Source organism: Cebidichthys violaceus, unplaced genomic scaffold, assembly GCF_023349555.1.
Source record: "Cebidichthys violaceus isolate CVI_PGR_0920_01 unplaced genomic scaffold, fCebVio1.0.p SCAF_15, whole genome shotgun sequence".
Classification (NCBI taxonomy): domain Eukaryota; kingdom Metazoa; phylum Chordata; class Actinopteri; order Perciformes; family Stichaeidae; genus Cebidichthys; species Cebidichthys violaceus.
Genome location: NW_027176318.1, coordinates 7684520 through 7709265, shown reverse-complemented (window position 1 = coordinate 7709265; position 24746 = coordinate 7684520). Strand labels below are relative to the sequence as shown.

The following is a 24746-nucleotide window of genomic DNA, read 5'->3' as shown; positions in this document are numbered from 1 at the left end:
GCACAACCGTCTCTCTCCCTGGCCAACATTTACCAGTCCTCCTCTCCTCTATACTGTATGCAAACTTCACTGGGACACACGCACAAGAGAGAGAGAGAGAGAGAGAGAGAGAGAGAGAGAGAGAGAGAGAGAGAGAGAGAGAGAGAGCGAGAGAGAGAGAGAGAGAGAAACAAACAGTCAACCTGTGGGAGCTGAAGAGTAAGGGGGAGCCCGCAGATTTTTCTGGCAACGTGTCAACCCAGACTGTAACCTTTGCAACCACAAAGTTCAATTACTCACTTAACTCACTTTGATCCAGACCTCTGCCTGTGATTGAGGCTTTAAAATGAGGACTGACTAAAACCAGCCTTCAGCAGGCTCAGATTTGAATAAACCATTCAACAACAACTAGTCGTTGTCCGATTGGCTCATCTTAAGAAAATGTACGACTTCCAAACCAGCAGTGTTGGGCAGTGACTAACTAGTTTTTATAATGTTGCATAAGAGTTGTTAGTCCGGATGGGCTTGTTTTGGGTCATAAACCTTGTTAGAACATAGATACAGTCAAAATAAAGGCTTTATGTTGGCTCCAAGGAGCAATGCGGAGCCAAATGTGTTAAACTTTAAAAGACCCTAACTGCTTGCCGTCCTCAGTCAGCAGCAGGGTAAATATGGCGGGTCCCCCGTGAGTAGCCTATATGTTAAAAAAACACTCGTGTTTAATTATTTAAAAAGCTGTAAATACGTTCTGTGCGGGCGATATAGTCGCTAAACACCTTCTCCGTTTGTAAGACTTCTCCATCGTGCTCGGTGCGAAGCCGCCGTGCCGGGGAGACGAGCGGGTCATGGGCGGCAGCAGCAGCCGACAGGAAGCTGCTATTCACCGGCAGGCAAGAGGAGGAACAGCTGCTACTGCGCGCTCGGGGAAACACCGGCTCTCTTGCCATCTACGTATAAAAAATACATTATTGTTAATAATAAATACAAATACATTTAAAATATATGATGATTATCGCAGTTTTGTTTTGTATCCAACAATGTTGGCCGAAAGGTTACTCACACAATTACCCCTTTATATATTATATATATTTTTAAACAATCACCTGAAAAGCGGCTTAAGAATTTTGTCAGAATTTTGACGATAATAATTATAATAAAGGTCAAATAAAAAAAAAAAGTTTATTATGATAAGTAATTTATCTATATTTTATTTATCTGTGGTACTAAATATTTAGTCGTGGGACTAATTTATTTAATTTTAATTACTTTAAACATAGCCCTTGTGTAGTTTTTTTCTTTAGTCAGCGGATTAGCCTATTATATTATTATTATTATTTTTTATATTTTTTACATACATTTTTCAAATATGCAATTTTAGCAATATGACAAGGTGAACGGCAGATGAAAGACTTTGAGCCCTGTTATTGAATTTTACGTCAGGTGATATTTGCATTTAATATCCCTCCGCCACACATTGGTCTGCCATATTGTTACTGTGATAGGCAGGCTTAAAGGGCTGTAATTACAATCACGTCGAACCCCAAAAGCTTTTATTGTCAATGTGAGTGTGAGTGCGCGCACGCACACACAAACACACTCACACACAGCTCTATGTGTGCTGCTATACATCCCAAAATCACCAAGGCTATATCTATCTGTCACATTTCAGGTCGTCTGCCTTTTAACCTGTGACGCTGCTTTGGCGCGATCCAAGTCATAATGGGAGGTGCTGGTGAAGGCTGGTGAATTAGAGCGGGCATGCGCGCTCTGGTAGAGGTGAATGTGAGCCATTCAAATTTCCATATATGTCCTGTCACAAGGGAGACCCCCTCTCCTCCCTCTCCTTTTCCTCACGTACCCCCCCCCCCTCTCTCTCTTTCTCTCTCTCTCACACACACGCGCACACACACACGCACGCACGCACGCACAGACCCCCTCTCTCTCCCTCCTTTCTTTGTTCCCCTCCGATGAATCCCTCTATGAGCTCCCCACAGGCTAGAGAGAGAGAAACCACACCACTGCCACCTAGCGGTCAGCGGAAGCGCGCGTGACCGTGCGCGCGTGCTCTTTGTTAGCCGCGACCTCCTCCACGAATTTCCATCAGAGGATATTTAAAAAGCCGTCGGCGTCTTTATAATACCACGACATTTTACAAGCATATGCATGCGCAAGGCCGCTCTCTCGTCATTGTATTTTGCATGTAGGGTGGCGGCTCGAGCCGCTGCTGCGCCGACACACACCCACGCGCCCTGCTGAAGTGTCCTTGAGCAAGACACTGACCCCATGCTGACCTCTGAGGACGGGGAGGGGGACTCGCCCCCCTGAGATTAACATATTATCATCAGAGTTGTATCCGCGCGTCTTTCTTACTCTTTTTCGCCACCATATCTGATGGGTTACACATCAAAATGATTCAATAAAGAGGGGAATATAGGCTCTGCAGTACAATAATTTAATTAGCTCTATATATAACCTAGTTAATGAGGTACTTAACAGGAGACGTTAATTACAAATTCTATATGGCCCTGCTTTTTCTGCAGGGCATCCTCTCTTCTCTGCGCCTTTTGAGTGGGATTAATCAATCATATTGTTGCACCTTTAATTCCTCTGCGCCAATCTGTAGATACAAACGGGTTCATATTATTATTATTTATTCATTAAGTGTGGTTCCATACATAATTTGTGATTTGGACAGACAGTTCCGTCAAGAAAGAAGCACCAAAAAAAGCACAAGCAACAGAATATGTCAGGAAATATGATGATCAGTGTTTTAGTTAAGATAATAAATCATTTAAACGTAAAAGCAGCAGGCAGTGCAGTGAGGAGGAGGGGAAGAAGGGGGTGGGGAGGGTTTTTTTTTCCAACAGGGGGCAGAATCACTCTGCAAAAAAATCACGTCTATCACGTACACATGCGCATACACACACTTGACGCATGCACACAGGCGACTCTCGAGGATCTGTTGTTTTTCTCTGCAAGCAATTTTCACCCCCTACCAGCTGCCTTAAAAAATTACCTTTAAATAGCCTTATACAAATCTGAGCCCAGCGTGTGTGCTGTTTGTTTGTCTGTCTAACAAATAAACCATTGGACCACATCTGAGGGGTGCAGAGTAGTTCCAGGGTTTCTAATCTGTTTTAGCAAATGAAGCCGAAAGGTTTGCGAGCAACCCAACTATAAAAACCTGAAAAACGGTTAAACATTGATGTTTGACAAAGTGCAAAAGCAAGTTGTCTTTCCTCCTGTGAGCTCAAATGAAGGTATCCTCTTAGGTTACTGTTTTGGATTAGTTTAAAGGTTTAACAATAATAACCAGATAAGAATCACTGTGAATTGAAACTATATTTTGTTCTCCTTTGGGGCCTCGTTGTTACACTGAGGTCCTGACCCCGGAGCTGGTGCCTTGGAAGTTGTGATTTCATTCTATATGCTTAATTAAGTTTTGAATAAAGTAAAGCATGGGGGTATGGAGCTTATAAATAATAGATTGCAACATCGCAGGGCAAATACATCGGCTAGTTCATTTCTTTCCCTCGTTGAACTTATTTTTCACACGTTTTTATGCAACTATGCAAATAGTTCAGGCATATTTTTTGCATATTTAAGTAAATATTATTTTTTGCCAAGTCAGGTGTCAATCCATCTAAAACTCATTTTCCATGTTACTTATTTTGGATCGACCAAAACGTACCTCTCAAAATCTATTTTGCTCCACTGACAACCAATGAGGAGCTAACTTTGGATGCAATATGTAGAACATATTTTTCTGGTTTGAATAAATGGTGCAGTCACGGAATTAAAGAGGACAATTTGGGTTTATTTAGCCTATTAGAGTCACTAAAAGCCAGACCTATCTCCTGTAGGTTACAACAGTTTGATATCATACGATCCATGAGGACACGTTGGTTGTCTTATGATTTATGACAACATGACAGCAAAAGCTCTTATTGAGCTCCTAACGTGTTTGGCTGACACGTTCATATGGAATGTACCTCTAAAACGTGTATCAACATTTTTTTATTTTATTTTCAAAATTTGCTCTTAGCAAGTAGAACTATAGTTAAGGTTAGGCAACCAATACAAATTATTTGCAAACGAGTAGGAGAATAGACTTTACAGTCCACTCTCTTCTTGTTCTAAAGGCAGAGTTAAGATAAAGTGTATTCTTCAGGGTCTTGGATCAGGCAGACAAATCAAGTGATTCATAATTTCCATTAGAAAACTGCAGCCATTCGACAATGCATGAACTCACCCACTTACCCCCTTTTTGTCATCATTGCACACTGTTGATAATAGCAGCCAGATGGACTAAAGAGCTGTTGTGTTGAACTTCTAAAAGGCATGTTAACAAGAGCGCACGTAATGTCACCGGTGCCTCATTCACGTGATCATGTGAGAGTTATTGGAATTAATGAAACGGATTTTTTTAGGTGACGTCACCATTCCAACCAAAACGTGTTGACAGTTTTACTGTAGCCATCTTTTTATGAGACATCAGAACCCTGAACCAGTAGCTCTCTGCGGAGATGATCATAACCAACTGCATCTCCGCTGCAGTGTAGATGATGTGCAGCGTTTCGTGGCATGTATAATTACGGTTAAGGTGCAAAGAGGCCGCCTCCTCTGTCTATACGTGTACCTGAATATACTGCAACAATGCAGACCTACCATAGTGGTCAAGTACAGCCCATAGTGAAAACATGCTGCTGCAGGTAGTCGCGAGCCTTCACCTTCGTGTTACAGGAAACCATCCACACGCTGAAATGAGTTGTTAAATATCCGTTGATTTTACTGTCGCAGTGCTGTAAAAGAAGACAGGAACACAAGCCAAACAGAGACAAATCATCACTCCATCCACAGATCTAACTTCTACTTTTCAGGCTATATTTGTTATTATTTTGGGAAATTAAATCATTACAAGCTCAAAAAACGGTATACACGTGACAATCTGTCACTGTCTTCTATTATCACCCTTGTTGCAATAAATGTCATCGGCCAAGCAGTCCTAAACAAAAACAGTCTAATCCAGTCGGGTGAAACAAGGCCACTGTTATGATCACACATCTCTGTCTTACGAACTGGTTTTAAAAATGTGTTCCCTTGTTGTAAACAATGCACACATTTTCCAAGGTCATGTTACAGCAGTCTCCTTAAAGGGGATGTTTCCAGTGCGTCATTGTTAGGATGTAAAGACGGTCAGTGATATAAATGATGATTTCGACTGAAGTGAATATTAAACTGTATTGACCTTTAGTCGACCAAGGATTAAAAACAAAACGGAAAAGCTGGATAAAATAGATTTTAATAGAGATGCAGATCAGCTGCTTTTCTTTTTCTTTTTGCAACAAACTTTATTCAAACATCCATCGGCTACAGCAAAGGCTATCCATCATGTTTGACCTGTAAAGATCACTTTATATGACTCAGTTGACTCCACTTTATGTTCCCACAACTTAAACACTGTTGGCTTCTGCAAATGACTTAATGTTAATATCTAATATCCATTCAATTTAAGATTCTTGCTTACTTTTGGGTTTCCCTGTGACACATCGGATAGTTTTGTTAGCTTCCAAATTGACTTCAAGAGGTCACAGAACAGACTATAGGTTATAATATTTGTGCAAATCATGCATCTTTCAACATGTCAGAGATTTTTTGTAAGATTTCATACAGCACATACTACAAAGAGGTTTTAAAAAAGCGAATGTGGCTTCACCAACAGTAGCAAAGATGATGCAGGATCCGCAGCCTGGTTTTCATTCTGACAACAGGAAAAAAAAAGTTGTTTTCGTTGAACTGTTGCGTTTTAATATTTAGGCCTAAATATTCATAGAAACAAAATATTGATGAAAAGGAAACGACTCGTGTTCAGCTGTGCCGTTTTATGTAAAGAAATTAGGCTGAAGATGAAGTAGTGGAGCCTGTGTATAGACTGTGTTCATTTACATCGTCAGTTATTCGATTTGAGGAGCCAGACTAAGGAATTATTAAGAAACTGCATATGTAAATACATCAGGTTTATGAACTGCACGGCAGCATATGACCGTGATAGTTCGGACACAAGTCTGTTGCAAATAATTTTTGACATGAGGCATATGGCGCAGGTTCCCAAAGACAAATATCTGATGATGCAATATGATGTGTCAATAAACAGAGATAATAAACAGAGAGGGAGACGTCCAAATGAAAAGACGCGGGGACAGAGGGACGCACGTCACGAGAAGAGACATATCTTGGAGGGAGAGAGTAGGCTAATCTATTTCACAACGCGACCTGCTGCCGAAATGGACTTTGGACAAAGCGCGGAGTCAGAGGTCATTCCGATAGCTGCAGCGTGCGTGCACGCGCGATAGATTGCAATCCGTCCCGGGTCTAGATAATGAACGACATGCCGACGAATAGCTCACATAGGGGAAATGATGTAGCCTAAAATTGGCATTATTATGTATAAAAGCGGTGCTTGCAGCTGCAACAGGCAATATTTTTAAAACAATAATAGTTTTTCCTCCAAGACTTTAACTCGTTAACTGCTGCTGGGGGTGACATTTTTGTCAAGAGCAGCGCAGAAGCTTAAAGAGGTACTGCAATGAAGAGTTACAATGTAAAAATGCAAGTAGCCTAAATGATCAAAAAAAAGAGAAGAAGCAAGTCATCCTGAAACATTTGCCTCAAAGGAGGCTTTCTCTTACAAAAATGCACTTCAGGTATTTTTGCCAATGGAGGAACAATGTCCGCATGCATTCCACGTGATAACATGACCCAAAGGATTTATCTGTTTTTCACAGTTTGGGGGAATTTAGCAGAAGAGCAAGCATGCGGCATAACAGTTAATAATGCAGTCATGTTTTTAAAAAAAACAATTCATGCAAAAGTGGGTTTTCCTTTCTCTGTGGAGTTCATTGTCACATGGTTCCAGGTCTAGACTGCATTGCATGTCGGCATTACACACTGATTACACATGTTTTCGCCTGACATAATGGAAACTTATAAGTGACCTGCTCTGCTCACCAACACTCCTGATGACTTCCTCGAGATTCTGGCAGGGGAGTTCCAAAAACGCGAGCAAGACTAGCATGCAGATGATTGAAATAGACAATCATATCAACATGATGACCGACTTTAGATGTTACAGGTAAGGGTTAGGCACCGCGATGAGCGCAGCAACAACGCATTGTGCTTTGGGTGTGTGCTGCCTAATCACGTCACACAAGTCAGATGTGCGTTAGCTGTCAAAACAGGTTCATGTTGTGCATCCTTTTACACAATCCACATTTCAAATGTCTTAAAAACCAATAAGGCATATTCGATGTGTTCTTGCTTAAACTGTAGCAGACTTTTTTTTATTTTTTTACTGTTTTTAAACTGTAAAATGCGGGTGCTGTCTTCAAACGAGAGGACTACAGTGTGATTTTTACAACATTCTAACCGTCTCAATTAATAATCCCCCGTGTCATCAGTTTCACTTCATCTCGTGATGTGATTGAGACATTTCCTGGTTGCAGCTCTTCATTGTAGCTGAATGAAAGAATGGCAGGTCGGCTATTGCCGATAGTCTATAAAGCAAATATTATGAGCACTATACTACAAATTAGCCACAGGCAGATCTGTGTGTGAATAATCGTATGTGGGGGAATGTATTCATGTAACAGACAAAGGAAATGTGGATTACAGGTGTATTATTTTCAGTGGGACACAATCTGTGAGTGAATATATATGTGTGTTTCAGTTTACATAAATATGCAAATATAACCGCAGAGATGGTGTCTAAGAATATTTTAATTTCACACAAAATCCGGTGCACGGGAGGGAAATCGCCATATGAACACCACTACACAGCGTAACAGAGCAATTTCCCTCTACTTGTCGAGCTCCGGGGATTTCTCCACATTTGCCAGCCCCAGCTCCTCAACTCAGCCCTCTGCCGCTCCACACGCTACATCAGCTGATCCGTCACGTGGTCTGGTGTAGCGGGTCACCCTTTTGCAAAATGGAGTTGTCTGAGTCTGTGCAGAGAGGGCTGCAGGCTCTAGCCGATCCGTCCGCCTTCGACCAGAGCAGCTACCGGGTGCTGGTGGACGCGTCTTTCCGGAGCCTGCTCTCCTCTCAAGCCGACCCCGGAGTCCTCGGTGAGCTGACTCCCCGCTTTTGTCTCCGCGCGCTCCTTCCGGTTCCTTCCCCGTGTGGATGTGCGGTGGAGCTGCCTCGACGTTTGCGGGTTTTTACGGCGCCGCTGCGTGCTGCGAGTTGCTCTGAACCGGATTCCCCGTGTTTATAATAAGATCTTTAACGAGGCGGAGTGGTTCAGCAGCACGCTGCCCATCAGCTGGGCTAAAGCGGTCTTAGCTCTCTCTGCTGCCTGTTTTGCATTCTGCAGCAGTCCCACTGTAACGTGTACGGCCGCTCGGGATGCCTTTTGTCATTTAAACTGGCATCAAGTCTAGTCAGCGTATTAGAAAGGCTATATTCGACTATTTCAATCACCATTGGTCACAACCCATAATGGAGACATCCGATTGTTCGCTTTAGCCGATCATAGCAGATCTTTGAAACCAGCAGCGCCCCGTGTGTTGCTAATTATGAATTGGATTTAAGCACTAGGCTAAATCTAACTAACGCAACAATGACAGCATACTTGGTTACCTCCTCGTGCAATAGTTACAGCTCCTATACCCTGGCATGACTGCTTCGGTCACACACACCATGTGTTGTCCAACTCGTGCAGCATTCCGACTCTCTATAATGGCAGAATTACATAGAAAGTGAAATGTTCACCATATACAAACAAACAAAGGACCCCTGGCTGATGCAGCTGAGGGGCCCATTCACATGCAAATCATCATTGATTTCCATTCTACACGTCAATCTGGAGAGCACAAGTACGGATCGCGGATCTAGCCTACATCAATTATACCAATTAAAACGCATATGTTGTGCCCATATAGAGAATAAAGGCTGCGTGTTAAAGGCTATGGCTGCAGAGTGGCATCCTCATACCGTTTGTTTGTGTTCGTACAGATCAGCCCGAGCTGAAGCAGATCGACCTGATCCTGCTCAAACAGAGTCACACTGCAGCGACCACCTTCATATTGGAGGCGGTCAAACAAAACGCAGACAAGTCAACTGTAAGGTAGGCGAGATCACACAGAAGGTTTCCTGTTACATCTATGCTGCTCTAACCCCCTATGTGCTAAAAATAGACTCATTAGTTGTCAGCATATGGCGATGAAAATTGTGCTCATATCACCTGCAGTGTGACAGGAAACATGTTGCCCTATATTGTTTTATACCGTTTAATCATAAGGTCTGCACGTTTCTAAACATATTACACTACTGCGACCTGCTGATTGAATCTCCTGACCATCAGTCTATACAATATGTCAGCAATTAATAAAATATGTGAACACTTTAGTATTTTCTATAAAACTAGTAAACTATAAAACAAAAACAAACAAACATTTAAAATACTGCAAAGCTGAGTTAATTAGCCGTGCTGTTGTTGTGTTGTTGAATGGGTGGCCCATATGTCCCAGATGTGAATGCTGGTGAACCGGCAGTATGTTCCCACATAGATAAAAAACACGCCAAGTTATTGTTAGTTTGGGGGAATTAGCATTATTAAGCAACTTTTGAAATCAACTGCAAGTTGCTTAAAATAATAAGTAGGCTATTGTGGTTACATTTGACATATTGGTCTCTGTGGTGCCCTATTATTAAAATCTCACAATTGTGCTTCTGCATTGCCTTACTGGTTTGCTCTTTAGTCAAAGAAGGGGAGGGGATATTTGATCATCAGAGTTGGGTGTTCAGGATATAGAAGATGTGTGTGATAATAACAAATCAATATAGAGCTAAATACTAATTTAGACTTCTATGAAAGTGTTTCTTTGTTCCTTTAGTTGTCTTTTTGACTTCCTTAAAAACCCCAGCTTTCACGTTGTCTTGTATTTCTTTGCATTCTAAAACTGCATTTCAACAAACCGTATGTTAACTTGTTCAATGCATCAACATTCATTCATCTATGAGACTTAAGTGGCACAGATGTAGTTGTTCCTCTGTCATCTTTTTCAGAAATCCATGTGTTGCAATTTAAAATGTAAAGTTGTCCAAAAATATGAAACATTAACTGTCAAGTCAAAGTAGTTTTGTGAAATCTGATGAAAGTGTTGTTTTGTTCTTGCAGCTCCTGCCTTGAAGAACTCTCATTCAGTGCAGACAGAGTAGAAATATTCTATAGCACACATCAGGTGACAGTTCTAACAATATTACATTTATGAAATCTTTATTTTTTTTCATATAGTCTTGTAACTGTGGCTTTATTGCCCATTACTCATTGATCCATGTTTTGTTTTACAGAAACATAGAAAGGAACTGGAGCGTCTGTTAGCAAGGTAAGTCTATAGAGCTGTCAGCTGTGAAGAGCTCTGTGGAGGTCTTGATGTTATTTTTCACTTGTTTTATCCAAACTGATCTCCAAGATGAAACTGGATCATTACACATTATTTAAGCTGCAAGTTAAACACTGCTGAATTATAACTGAACGATTTTGCTCATTGAAAGTTCACTGATGATCACAAACTGAATGTCGACGTGTTTCCTATTTTTTTTTTTAAGTCTACTCCACATCAATTATGAGGATTATTGACATGAGATGTGAAAAAATACGCACGGATATATTTAAATAGTTTGACGCAACTTTAAAGAATTGGATTTCCCGAAAATGAGGAAAGAGCAAAACAAGTTGTTGCTTCAGCCCAGTCAGGAGCAGGGAGTGTGGAAAAGGACATCGAGTGTGATTAATTGAATGTAAATGCTGCTTTATGACGCGATAAACAAAAGCTCTTTGAGAAAAGCCACATTGTCTGCAAACTGATTTTAAACAGTTGCACGAAAAAAAAGTCAATTCATTTGAAACACGGAACGTCTTTTAATCTCACAAAAAAAGGACGACACATAAAACTGTTAAATGACCTCAAATGGGCTGTTTGTGAAATACTGAAAGGCTTTAGGGGATCCGGCTAAAATGCTCCCATCTGAACAGAACCGGATCGTCTGTGATCTCTATTTAATCGATATTACAGATGGAACAGTCTTTCTTGTCCCCCTCCTTTAGCATAGGAAGGTGTCCACCTCAGATCAACGACGCGTCATGGCGTCTACAATACCACGTGAAGGTATATAACACGTTTTGGAGCATATTTTGTCTAGTTGTTGCACAATTTCTTGCGCCAAACCAAAACGTTGTTTCTCCGACAGAACGGTCAGGTCGATAAGGTCAACGAGCCTTTCTACCTGCTTTCACTGAACACTGAGGTAAGACTCTATAGTTTACCTTCACTGTCCTGGCTGGGTTTGGTACGTGTCTGTGCGTAAAATAGCGATCTTGTTTGTTCCTTTTATTAGAATAAAGGATCTTCGGAAGATATCAACTTCACCTGCACAGTGGAGCAGCTGCAGGTAGAGGAAGGGTTTTCTCATTTTTAATCTATCTGCTTTTCCTCTGTCATGTCTATTCCAGTGTTAGGCAAGTTGGCAGTTGCGTCAAACGTTTTTACGCACCACATTTTTACTAAGGAAAAAATAAATAAAGACGTATACTCACTGAGCTATTTGCTGCAGGGCAGTTTCCCTCTTCAGACACGAGGAGCTTACCAAAGAAAATATATGTTAAATGGCATCATTTTAACTGCACATTCCACATAATAGGCTAAATGAAAGGTCATTTTCTGCAGCCAAACATTAAATATAAAATAAATGGCTCAGAACCCGGTAGATTGCATTGATGATGATGATGATGATGATGCATTAAGTTGTTATAAAAATGAATGCTGCATGGATCGCTGATGTCTTTACCGTTTAAGTTTCAGTATGACCTCTGTTTGGTGCTTTCTGTTTATGTGATGTGAGAGCTGACCTGTGGGCTATTTAAATCATATGGCGGTGCTGCAGTCAGAATCCCGATGTAAAATATTTGGATAAATACATTCGGACGTACAGTCTAATGTTCTTCAGTGTCGAGGCAGACAGAATAACATAATTCTGAACGCATACAAATTTAGTTTATTATTTATAATGAGTCTAATTAGCAGCGTTTATATTATTTTTCTATGTGATATTTTAGGTTGTTCCTATTTAAAATGATCAATGGTTGCTGGTTTTCAGGATTTGGTGGGAAAGCTCAAAGACGCGGCCAAGAGTGTGGAGAAAGCCAGTCAGATGTGATGCCGGTGTCCAGTTTCCTCGTCCTTTCGGCACCACAAAAGCACTGAACTTCAGCAGTTTCCAGCGGCATTGCAATTCTCTTTATAGTTTCTTTTGTACCTGAGATTGACATGAGTCATATACATGAGAGACAATTATCATTCCAACGTGCGTGTTTCAATTAAAACAGAATAAATACAATCCACCTTGTGCTTTGAATCATTTCACTACTTCATGCTCTCACTGATCCGCGCTGTCTTTAGAAATGACCATTTGGTGGGGAAATGATTTTTGGATAAACACAGATGGTGTCATTGTCATATTGCAGGTTTTGTGTCGGAGAGATGTGAAACATTTAGTTTGAATCTGGAGCGAATGAAGTAACTGGCAGGCATGTGTGTTGTCACCCTGGAGAGGATTTCTGACATAGTTTCATGACAGCAGTATTTCGTTTCTTGCAGCATTTGTTGCAACAAGAAGCTCAGCCCAGCTTTCTCTGGAGTCCTCGGACTGATGGGAGAGAAAAAAGACCACTAAAAGAGAACGTTACTTTTTTTATTAGCTTTATTGCTCTGTACGAATTTTGTTCCCTTTTTACTCTCTCAAGCGTTCAGCATCCACCACCCAGCTGAAAGTTCAAAGCTCCTCAGCTGAAGCGCCACAGCGGCTCGGATTCCATAAACATCCGCGATGCCTTCATTTTCTGCGGCGCTGGCTGAAGGATAAAGACTCCAATTCATCAAGTGGAAGTCGCGGCGCATTCTTTTTTCTTTTTTTTTTGTGTGTGCAGATGTCAGGACAGCCTGCGACAAAGGTTTGACACCAGAGTCATTTGTCACATGGACGTGTTTTAACCCAGTGCGTGGGTCTTTTCAAGCAACGATGAACAGAGATGAATAAGGTAGCCGCCTGGTGCTCCAGCCTGCGTGTTCCAGTGAGCGGATTGAGACACTTTGACAGTCAAAACGACCCGAACGTGTGTGAGTGAGTGTGCAGCAGTTATTTTTAACCTCAGAGGCGAGGACACACCATCCATAGCCTACTTATAGATAGTGTCATTTGAGCGCAAGTTGGATACATATTAAGGGCACGTATTGTGCTTTTTTGATGTAAAAGTGTGTCGAACTGTATGAGTGTGTATTATGGGTTATTTAAATCATGCGTCATAGCCTACATTAAAAAAGACCATACACCGACACTAATGTTTTTGCACCCCCAAAGCAGCTGCCTGTTGTCCTTTGAGCTCCAGTGAAGCACAAACTGCTGAGTTTTTTATGGCATGTTGCGGTTGAAAGGCTATTAAAATGTACACATGAGTGTTATTTTAGGCTATATCATGCGTAGCGGATCGGGAGAAACGGCGTACACCGACAGTAATTCCAAGGCGCCCTTAAGCGACGAGACCACGTGACCAAAGCGGGGCGGTCGAACTACAAGCCATTTTAGGGACGGTGTTAGTTTCACCAGAGCACACACACACTGCTGCATTTTTCACTCGGGGTGAAGCGGTTATTTTGGAGGCAAAGTTATCGGCGCCGAAGTGTGAGCCTTCCCGAGCCGAACCCGGAGCACTCGGCTCCCTCGAAGCCGCGGATCGGATACGCTCACGGCGCGCAGGGCGGCGAGGAGAAGAGGAGTTTTATTCGCACATCTGAAATGCGCTCCGGTCCGCCGTGCGCTCTCCGCCACTGACAGCGTCTGCAGCCTGCTTCAAGATGGCGGCTCGGCTCCTATTCATTTTCTGCTGATCGCCTCCCAACTTTCATTGTCTGCTCGCCTCAAGACCCACCGATTCCCAGCTCAGCCTCCAGGTATGTCTTATTCGATATCGTCTCTAACTAACGGGGGCACGAGGAGAGGTTTGGGATGGTGCTTTTTGTGGTTTTACACGTACCGATCCAGCGGTTGATGTGGAGCTTTCAACGGTGGCTGCAGCGATCACCGACGTGGAGCTCTGTGTGTGTGTGTGTGTGTCTCTGCGCACCACTTTTTTTTTTGTTGTTGGGCAAAACATGTTCCCCGCTCGGGCACGAACGCGAATTAAGATCCACGCACACCCGGTGTTGCATTGTATACTATTGAGTGATGTGTCTGTATAAGTTCATCACGGCTGGGGTTTGAGTAGCGTCGTCTGGATTTATGTAAAGTGGGAGATCTCGGGCGAACCAGGCTGGGTTGGCTGAGATGTTAAGAGCAGCAAGTGCTCCAAACGCTCCTGCTGTGTTCATATTTCCACACAGTGTCTTTATTTTATAGAGTCTGGATGTCTGGGCTGTTGTGAACAGGGTGTTGCGTTGCTTTTGGCTGTATATGACTAAATGTTGGATTTATTAACTTAACTTGGATCGCTCCCATGAACGTGACAAGGAGGCGAAACGTTTCCACTGTGCATAAATGTTTCATGACGGCTGCTTGGTAAACGTTGGATCATCGTTAAACATGCACTGTGCGCTCTTTATGTCTTGGTGTATGGTTATCATAATTAAGAATGGTGGTTTGGTTTTTGAGAATTAAAAAAGAAAAAAGTGGGCGACTCGTCGGCCAGGATACAAAAGGCTGGTTGTGTCTCTCAAGCCGCCAAAGCGTCTGTAGTTTGACTTTATTCCATGTTATAGTCAGCATAGCCTGTTTTGTTTGTTGACATTTAAGCTCGTTAAGGATTTCCATGTTTTCACCTTCCTACGGCTAAAAGCTGGCGCACTTTGTGACTCTGAAGCTGGTGCTGGGACAGGCAGACATGAGCCAGGGCTTTTGCCTCTTGGGGGATAAAATTATCATTTTACTCATGAATGCTGTTGGGCACCCTCTGTGTGTGCGTAATGAGTTAAAATTAATGTATTTCCCCCCCCCCCCCCCTTCTCTCTCCGGGTTTGCAGGTTGAAAGCCTCACAGGTCTGTGAATAGATGTTACAATGTATGACAGACTGGATGGTTCACTTTACAGTGTGCGGCGAGAGCATTAAACACACCCAGCCGAACTTAATCTTGTTGGTATGGACTTAAATAAGTTTCAGTCATGTGGTCAATTAGGAATGTTAATTTCGAGATTTTCTGACTTGACTGGCGGCGGTTAATATGCCGATTTTAATTGGGTTATTTTCAGCTGCTGTTGATTTACGTGGGGAACCTTTTCAAAAGGAGCTGCTCTCATTTGGGAATAAACGAGGTTTGGGTCATTGCAAGAAGCGAAGGACAATCTCCTCATTTGTTTTTTTTTGTGTTGCCTTATTGAGAGAATTAAAGATTCAGTTCTGAATGAATGGATGCTATCAACACCGACTCCGTCATTTAACTGTACACATGAAAACAACATAGCCCGTAGGCTGCATCTACAGTCGGTGTTTCTGTATGGGGGTCTCGAACAGGCTCGATTTAGCCTATACCGTTGTGCAGCGTTTGCTGGTTGGTGCTGCAGCCATGTTGGGTGGCATTCGTTCCCTCACGAACCTCTTTACGTTTGCATTTGTGGAGTGATTGACTCGAAATCGTATAAAGTGAGCGTGCATCTCCCACAGGACAGAAGGAGATCAGTTGTCCAAACACCAGTAAATCGATGCGTGACGCAATAGGCTCTCCCTGCATATATGTAGACCTTATCCATCAGTATCCATGCGTGGAGTCGGAGTTGATGTCCAAACTTGCCCGCTGTGGTCTTGCTCAGAGACGGCCGGGAGAGGTCTGGACTCCGGCGTGGTGCCGGCTGTGGCTCCATACAGTAACAGTGGGTTCAGAGGCAGGCTGGCTGTCATCCAGTGTTTGAAGAGGGGCACCTTGTCATGTCCAGCCTGTGGGTTACATTTAGACTTTTAATGACTGTTAATTTCTTCAAAAGACATCAAATGGTGCACTTGAAGAAATTATAGTTTTTATTAATACTCACCGAATTAAATGACTGTTTCTCAACCTACATGTCCCTGTTGGCTCATAACTAGTCCTGGATAAAGTGAACGACGGGGATACTTCGGCATTGGAGCACTTAATTCACCGTTTGGCTTTCTGTTGTTAGAACTGAGTCATAACTGTGAAGTGAAATGCCAATTGGCCCAAAGTATAAACAATGCTGACGTTTAATACACGGGCTGTTGTGAGTCGATACATGGCTCAGAATGAATAAGTATGATCCAGTGTGCGCCTCAACTTCAGTCGTCGCTGCCGTCTGGCCATGTTGGTGCTGCGCGGTGCTGGTTATCGCGCACATGCCATGAAAAACACGGCGCGAACCCACAATCGAGCGGGGACTATTCTCCGAGTCGGACACGCGTACTCCTCCCGGTGGTCCACGACGATTTAGGAATCTGGCGCAAACGCGTCTGATATTGGTTTTATTTGCCTCCCCCTTCCGAAGGAAACCCCGCAGCCCGTTGAACCGATACGGGCTTTTCTGTTTTTTTTCCTCCACAAAATGGCAGCCGTGCTGTCGGCAGCCTGGCAGTCCAGCCGCTGTCTGTGTGCGCGGAGGGACGGGCAGCCTCCGGTCTCTCCTCACTCCCGCTCTGCACGCCGATAGCTCGCCGTGTTGTTGTTTTGGTCCGAGATCCTGCCTCGTTCTGGTGACTGGTGACCAGCCATGTGAGCTAAAAAGCAAAAAGGAGTTGCCATAGAAACGCCCAGGCCCCCCCCCCCCCCCCCCCCCCCCCCCACCGTAAGCCCGTGTGGCACACCTGACGCAGTGTCTCCTCCCGCTCACCAACACTCAGCCCGAAGCGCCACAGATCCCCGTATCTAATAATGTTTTCCACCAGATTTTCTCAATTTTGGGTAAACGTCCTGTTATAAAGTGGAGTGGCCACTACATGTGTACATTTGTATGGAGAAGTACGTTATGAGACGAGATGCCCAATTTATTTAGCCTTCATTGGTCCGATTTGTTTTTCTACTCATTAGCCTACAGACTATATATTTCTGCCTCTAATTTAAAACAGCAGTTTCTATTGTTGATGCGCAATCACGTGCCGCATACGCATTTAACATCAGATTATCCGACTCGTCCGATTTGACAGAACACCTCCATGAAACCCAGAATATTCTGTCCCATCGATGCCCTGTTTTTGCCGGAGCCGAGAAACCCTTTTTGAATTAAAGCCCGTCTGCGGTGCGACCTGCACTGTTCCTCTGATGTTGCCATGTGTTTAAGCCATGTTGATTTAAGATGGAGCGATGGAGAGGAGCGCGCGGCTGCATCGATCTCAAAGTGATTGATTTATGATTATTCACTGCGCCTCGGTCAGGTGACTCTGTGGCGCTGCTGCTGCCCATCAATCTGCCACCGCGCTCCTTCCCCTTTGGTTATTATTTGATTTACATAAAAGATGATGTTTCCTTAACACAGTCAAACAAACAGCGAGCTTTTTTTCTCTCCAAATGGTCTGCGTTGCGTCGTAAAATGAAACCCGCAGCTCCCTGATGTCTCCTCTCCAGCCATGCATGCGTTGTTTTGACTTGCTCTGTTTTTTTTTTCCACGCAGGATTGTTGTCCCCCTCTCTCAACATGCATCGGACGACCAGGATAAAGATTACCGAGCTCAATCCCCACCTCATGTGCGTCCTGTGCGGAGGATACTTCATAGACGCAACGACCATCATCGAATGCCTTCACTCATGTGAGCAAGCTGACGAAAACAATGCTGTGTAGACGGGACATGTTAATGTTGTGCACGCTGATGAGAATACGTTGCAGCAAGTTATATAGGGTCCAGAAGGCTTTCGTGCAGGTTTTCCTGCACATGCACTGCAACTGTTTATGCTGCAAAGGAGAGTTCTCTTCAACAAGTCCTCTAAACACAGATGTAGCTTTACCAGTGTCTTCAGGGTGTCCTGAATGATGACATAATGTAATGTAATCTTTTTCTATGGTTTGCAGTTTGCAAGATGTGCATTGTGCGCTACCTGGAAGCCAGCAAATACTGTCCAATCTGTGATGTACAAGTGCATAAAACGAAGCCTCTGCTCAACATTAGGTGAGAACTGGTTATTTAGATATGTGCATCTTTTTTTCTCTGTTTGCTTGTATTGTTTTTGAATATAGATTTTCTTTATTATTCAGGCAAATGAATCTTTCGTTATGTGTTGCGGAGTAAACAATTTTAGTTTTTTTTTTCATGTGTTGAATGTATGCACCTTTAGTGTTCTTTTATTATTCTTTCGATATATTGAGACTTTATTGAATTACATTTTATTGGTAATGTAGGCAGCTACATTAATAGTGTGAACATGCTTCATGTGCTCTTTCCTGCCCTTTGTGTTTTTCCCATTTGTTTCCCCACTGAACAGCTGGATCAGCCAGTGATTGGTTTTAAGGACACAAGGAACACTCTTACATAATATATGAGATTTTTCACAGCCTTGAATACCACTCATGGATCTCTATTGAATATCTGTGCGTCACATGCAGGCTGTACATGTGTGCTGCAACGCAATAATTGAGTATGCATGAATGTATATGTTAAGCGAAGCGTTTACAAACCAGGAACCATACTTTGCAGTGATTATGCTGTTATTTGTCTTCATCATAAGCTTAATAATTAAATAGGAACAATTCAACCGTCTGTATCAGGTTTTCTTTTTATGGTTTCAACTGCAAATGTTGAAGATTCTGGTTTCTTAATGACTTGACTGAGGGTTCTCTTCCTCTTTCTAGGTCTGACAAAACTCTACAGGACATTGTGTACAAGCTGGTCCCCGGCCTCTTCAAAAGTAAGAGCGTGACGGTCGAGCCATGTCTCTATCTAACGGGTTTACTTTCTGTCTCTTCTGTATCTGCACCCGTTTTCTAGCTTTACTTTGATCAGTGGTTTCATATAGTCAGACAGCAGTGTTGGGACTCCACAACAACTGTATTACCACTTCTGCAAATGAGAAGTGAAGAAATAAGAATGTATACTATTCTAATCAATGCACACCCCCTTACCGACAAAAGAAAAGTTACAGATATTTATATTTTCAATATGTTCATAATCTGTTTTAAATGTGTTGCTGGGGTTGCTGAAATCTATCTATATTTTTTTTTTTTTTTGTGGTTACTTTGTCATGTGCTGCTTTTGTTTGGTGTCATTCTGTATGCTGTTGATCAAACCTCTTGAAACAAGTGAGACTAAAACTCGTTTTACTGGGTATTTCCCTCCTATAAGGCAGAGTATTATGATGAAATGGGTGTGGAATGTTTGGCCACTTTTAAAGCACAGGCTGTATTGAAATGACCCATGATGTAATGCTACCAAATGTTGGTAATTTTTCCATATGCCTACCACTATTCTGGTTCTGTGTTATTTAAGAATTCCACTTAAATCTGTGATAAAACTGACTTGTAATTACTTGTCTTCCTGAAATGTCCTCAGATGAAATGAAGAGGAGGAGAGACTTTTATGCGGAGCACCCTGTAGATGGTGAGTTAGAAAGCTTTATTCTTTAATTTCCTTTTACTCACCACACTGAGGAGAGAAACTGATTCCTTTTAAGTTTTGCATGACATGAAATAATTTCCCTCCTGTTGGCGTGTTACTGCCGGCCAACGTTCCAAGTAATATTTTGACTCATTCGTTCTTTCTTCTTTTCTTCACTTCATTTTCTGGTTACTCACCTTTTTGTGTGTCTTCCTACAGCCTCTAATGGATCAAATGAGGATCGTGGAGAGGTGGCAGACGAGGACAAGAGGATTATTACAGATGATGAGATCATCAGCCTCTCTATTGAGTTCTTTGATCACTGCAGGTCGGCTTTTGTTCTTTGGTTTTGTTCCAATAATTATTAACGCTTCATTTTTTATGGAGTAGTAAACTGATTATTTATTTCGGTTACAGTGGCAAGAAATGTCATGATTATAACGTCGTAATATGGTGTATGTATGTCATGTATTTGATCAGCTCTTGTTCAGATTTGAAAGACGTATTGTCTCAGAGAAGATATTACGTTCTAATTGATCAGATCCAACCTGAGTGTTGCTAGAGCGATCAATAACTCTGGTAACCGACATCAGAAAACATATGGTCCTTTATCCTCCGAGCTTAGTTTTTCCTGCTGTCCTGCATGATAGATATCCAGAGCAGAACACGGCCAAAAGAGCCGTATCCTGCTACGTTAGGTCCTGAACACACACTTTCTCCAGGTTAAGAGAGATTCTTTTAAAATTTAAGCAACTGATAGAAATGTAATGGATTGTCCCTCGCTGTTTCAGCTTCAATGACATTTTTCAAGAATTATTTGTCATTGTAATTTTACTTCCAATTATGTTTTACAATTTTTTAACTTTTAGAACATTATAAGGGCTGTTGACATGACTAATAAGCCACAAGTACTGTATGTGTAGAATATAACTAAAATATTTGTTTTTGATTATTAAATAGCCTGTTATTTATTGTGAATAATCAATTTGTTTTATTGAATGTAGATATGATTTTGCCTCATAAAAAACATAATAAAGTGTCACACAGCTGCAAAGTATTCATATTTTCTATTTTCATTATTTGCAGACTGGGAGGTTCACTGGAGGAAAAACAGTCTAAAGATCAAAATATGGTGAGTTGATTTTTACCACATTCTCTTCTGTCTGAGGTCTTTCTTAACATTTAACAACTACAAATAATAAAAGGTACTGCAGACAACGTTTTTTTTAACTAATGAGTATATTAGTTATTTGAACCAAACATTGTTTCCTCTGAAGGGCTTCATTGTTTTGCTAATTCTTTTTCAGCTTTTAAGGTGGACCAGTCTATTGATTTAGATATAGTTCTATACAAATATGTTGTCTCGTGTATAATGTTGGAATGCTTACATAATGTGCAGGTGGCTAACAAAAGGTACCTGCAGTGTCCAGCAGCCATGACAGTCATGCATCTGAGGAAGTTTCTGCGCAGCAAGATGGACATCCCGAATGCCTACCAGGTCTGGATTGATTCATAGATTCATTATTTATTCATACTTTTTGGGCTATATAGATTGGACATAGAAACCATGTGACTATAATGTTGTCCATCCAAGGGAATTGTGATATTATGTGACTTATTTTTAAATCTTATTTAAATGCAGATTTAGTTACTTTTTTATTAAAATGTACTTCTTCTTTTTTTTTTTTTTTTTCTCTCTCTCGTTTTCTGTCTAGGTTGAAGTCATGTATGAAGACGAACCTCTGAAAGATTACTACACTTTAATGGATATAGCATATATCTACACTTGGAGAAGAGTAAGAGATCTTTTTGGTCAAAATAGACTTGATTTCAGTTTGTTTATCCACATTTAAGTTGTCTAACTAACAGCCGTAAATCAAATCTTTTTTTGATTTTGCCCAGTAATGTATGATATTGTATTGATTAATTAAAGTCCTCTATATTGTCGAATACATTTTGCTATCATCATGTCTGGCTTATCAGCTGAAGCAAACTTTTTTTTTTTTTTTTTAATGGAGTGTTAAATTACTTAAAAATAATGACTAAAACGAACAATGTTAATCTTGAAATGAGTATATTTATAATTGAATGACTAACCAACAAATGGAATGTCACATTGAGGTTTGAGTTAAATCCAATAGGCACTGCACTGAAAAACATGTCTGTGTTAAATATGGGGTTCCTCCCCTTTTGTTGGTGGTGCTGACACTGTGGTCAAGTTAAGACATCTTTTTTTATCTTTTAATTTTTTTTATTATTTTTTTTATTTTTAAAACAGGAGGTTGTTGGATGAATTTAGGGACAATTTACATTTCAAAATCTTAATTTGGCTTGTAGGCCCACATGGAGGTTATTTCCTGTGGAATGAAAAAACATAACTTACCTAAATATATATTTGATTATTGTTATTAAGACGAAGGAGAAGTGCTTATCCTGAAAATATTTTGGTCATGGATGCAAGAAACGAATGCATCTAATAAGCAGACTGTATATGCAAATATGTTGTTTGGACAAATTAATTTGGAGTTAATTTTGTTAGACCAATTAAGGCTCGTTCGAAACATCTTTAAACGCTGTGTTTTTATGATTGTACGGATCAGGTTTTAATTCAACAGTTCTTACGTTGTATTATCTCTTTATTCAACCTTTCCTCACAGAACGGCCCGTTGCCGCTGAAGTACAAAGTCCGACCCAACCGCAAGAAGATGAAAGTGAGCCACGCGCAGCAGGAAGGCCAGAACAGCGCGAGCAGATCCGGTCCCGAAAGCGATTCTGCCAGTGACAAAGCCGGAAGTCCCGCCGGGGCTCCGTCCACGTCCTCGTCGCTGCCGAGCCCCGGCACGCCTGCGCAGTCCCCGCATCCCCAGCTCCCGCACGGTCCCATTAAAGTCAACGGGACCCCGGCTGCCGCCGCCGCCGCCGCCGCCGCCCCCCCCCCCCCCTCCGCCGACCCCCAGTCGGTCCTTCACTCAGTTCGTTGCCGGTAGCGGCGGCAGCAAGGCCCGGAAGGTTTCGCTGAACGGCTCGTCGACCTCCTCCGGATGACGAGGGACTCCGGACCGGACCAGCCAACGCCAGACACCCGCTCAGCTAATAGGCCTACTGTTTTCATGCCAACGTAGTTCCATTGTGTAGACAATGTTATCTCTTTCTCTCTCTCTCTCTCTCTCTCCATTTGTTGTTCTAAATATTATGGCATCACATGTAAGTTTAAACGTAGTGGAATCAGAGACATTTCAAAATAAATGGAATGAGGAAGTTGGGGAGGATGGGAATGTTTTTAATAGCCTATGAAAGCTGATGTTGACAAAAAAAAAAAGAAAGTTGGAAAAGAGATGGACAAGCATTTATCCCATTTTAAAGCTACATCTTTATTTTACAGAAGTGACTGAAGATAGACTTTTATATTTTCTTCTACATTGTTCAGATTCAACGTGTTTATCATGATTTATTTCATGTGTTGGGATATTTCTGTTTAAACATGCATGCTCATGATAACACTTTTTCTTTGATGAAAGAGGATTCTGCGTGTTTTCCCCAGAAGTCTCGTTTTGACAGTTTCAGACATCGATCTTGTTCCAACTGAAGGGGACATGTTGGATGGCGCTGTTGGCTTCATGGAAGACATGGAGGGAAAACAACAACTTTAAATTGCCTTTTACTGAAAAAAAAAAAATCAGTTTCTTGTAGCTGCAGTGGAATCAGATTGCTTATCCAACACGTCTTTAACGCGTTTTAAGCAGTTTTAGAGAATCCACGTGTAAATATAAACAAAATGCATATTTAATCAGCGATGGTGTTATTCTCTTATTCCCCTTTGTTCTGAGGGAATGACGTGGGCTCCTGTTCAGCTCCATGTCATGCTCAATGACAAATGTTTTGATGTCTCCCGTGTTTTCCGTATTTGTATCGCTCGATTGTAGGGACAACCTATTGTATTGTTACTGTTGCACAGTATAAAACATCTAAATAAAACATTTTACACTTACTGAACAAGTTCGATTTTCTCTGTGTGATGGAAGATCATGCGTCAGTCTGGTGTTTTGCATTAACAGCAACCAAATAAAGGAATCATTCAAATGGTCAGAAGGTGCAAAGCGCCAGATGTCTTTGTGAATCAGCAGCGATGGAGAAAACTCGGTTAAGGAGGCCAGCTATGAGCAGCTCAGAGGAGGTCTGGCCCGTGATCCAATCAGGTTTCTGAATACATTCAATGAAGATTGAAGCCTTTTTGGATTTTGTTTTGTATTGATGATTTATCGCACGAGTAATTGCATTTCCTGCACCAAAATGGAGCGGTTTTAATGGAAAATTAAAATTAAGGACTTTGTTAAATTTCTTTACGAGGCAACAATTTATTATATTATCTTCCCGAACTGAATTTCAGTGTGATTTTCATTGTCAAGTAACGCTCATCGTCACATTTTATACAGGCATTTTATGATTAGGCCAATGGTTAAACAAAAAAAAATACAAAAAAATCGAATATCGTTTTGATAATTAACTATTTTTCTTTCAACGTTTTATTTAAAAATGTATACATTTTCAAAATTGAATTGATCATAATATGAAACAAATAACCTTCACACAGTTGTGAGTTGATGTTCAAACCACTCAAAAATATGTGTTGGGCCAATCAAATCTAGCTTTCCAATAAAGCTTAAACATATGCCGAAAAATAAATAAATATAGGCCTAAATCTGGCAGGCAGCAGGATTTAAGAAAATGCCTTTATGAAACAGATGGACAGATGAAAGAAAGAACCATATGAGATCACATTGGAAACACGTGTTTACACTTAAGCCTGTTCTATAACCAGTGTCTAACGGAAGCGCTTCCTTACCTCAACGTAGATTTATAAAAGCAATAAAAACGAAAATGTTGCTCAGTCGGATTTAATACACAGAAGTATCTATTATTTGGGGCTTAATAAGGCAATCAAGGATACTACTGTTGTAATTAAATATGAAAGCTATCCCTCCGCTAAAAACATAACCTCAAACGGAAACGAAAACGCATCGCATTTAAAGGCTACATCTAGTGTAAAAAAAACCTGAGATCTAATTACAAAGGCACATTTCAGGTTTATGTTAGTGGATTTTAAAATACGTTGAATTACTTGTTAATTAGGCTGCATAAAATGTATTAACTTTGAAAAAAGAGCCAATAGGCAATAGGCTTAGTAATAAA

At 41.4% G+C, this 24746-nt stretch overlaps 2 protein-coding genes across 5 annotated transcripts; both read left to right on the top strand.

Annotated features, from left to right (window-relative positions):
- Positions 1 to 7933: 7933 nt before the first annotated feature.
- commd3 (COMM domain containing 3) lies at positions 7934 to 12378 on the top strand. Its single transcript, XM_068709785.1, has 8 exons — positions 7934 to 8105; positions 8995 to 9106; positions 10160 to 10223; positions 10333 to 10367; positions 11090 to 11150; positions 11233 to 11289; positions 11380 to 11433; positions 12139 to 12378. Exons 1-8 carry the CDS (start codon positions 7967 to 7969, stop codon positions 12196 to 12198), a joined length of 582 nt encoding a protein of 193 aa, XP_068565886.1. The 5' UTR covers positions 7934 to 7966; the 3' UTR covers positions 12199 to 12378.
- Positions 12379 to 12925: 547 nt separating this feature from the next.
- Positions 12926 to 23544, top strand: bmi1a (bmi1 polycomb ring finger oncogene 1a). 4 transcript variants are annotated; one of them, XM_068709782.1, is made up of 11 exons: positions 13905 to 13988; positions 17643 to 17777; positions 18038 to 18134; positions 18815 to 18870; positions 19512 to 19559; positions 19776 to 19884; positions 20643 to 20688; positions 20956 to 21054; positions 21272 to 21352; positions 22214 to 22466; positions 22498 to 23544. In XM_068709782.1, the coding sequence occupies exons 2-11, from the start codon at positions 17666 to 17668 to the stop codon at positions 22599 to 22601; spliced, it is 1005 nt and encodes a 334-aa protein (XP_068565883.1). In that variant the 5' UTR covers positions 13905 to 13988; positions 17643 to 17665; the 3' UTR covers positions 22602 to 23544. The 4 variants fall into 4 exon arrangements, with proteins under 4 accessions (XP_068565881.1, XP_068565880.1, XP_068565882.1 ...); XM_068709780.1 differs by lacking the exon at positions 13905 to 13988 and adding an exon at positions 12926 to 13078 and having other exon boundaries at positions 22214 to 23544; XM_068709779.1 differs by lacking the exon at positions 13905 to 13988 and adding an exon at positions 13075 to 13161 and having other exon boundaries at positions 22214 to 23544.
- The last annotated feature ends 1202 nt before the right edge of the window (positions 23545 to 24746 follow it).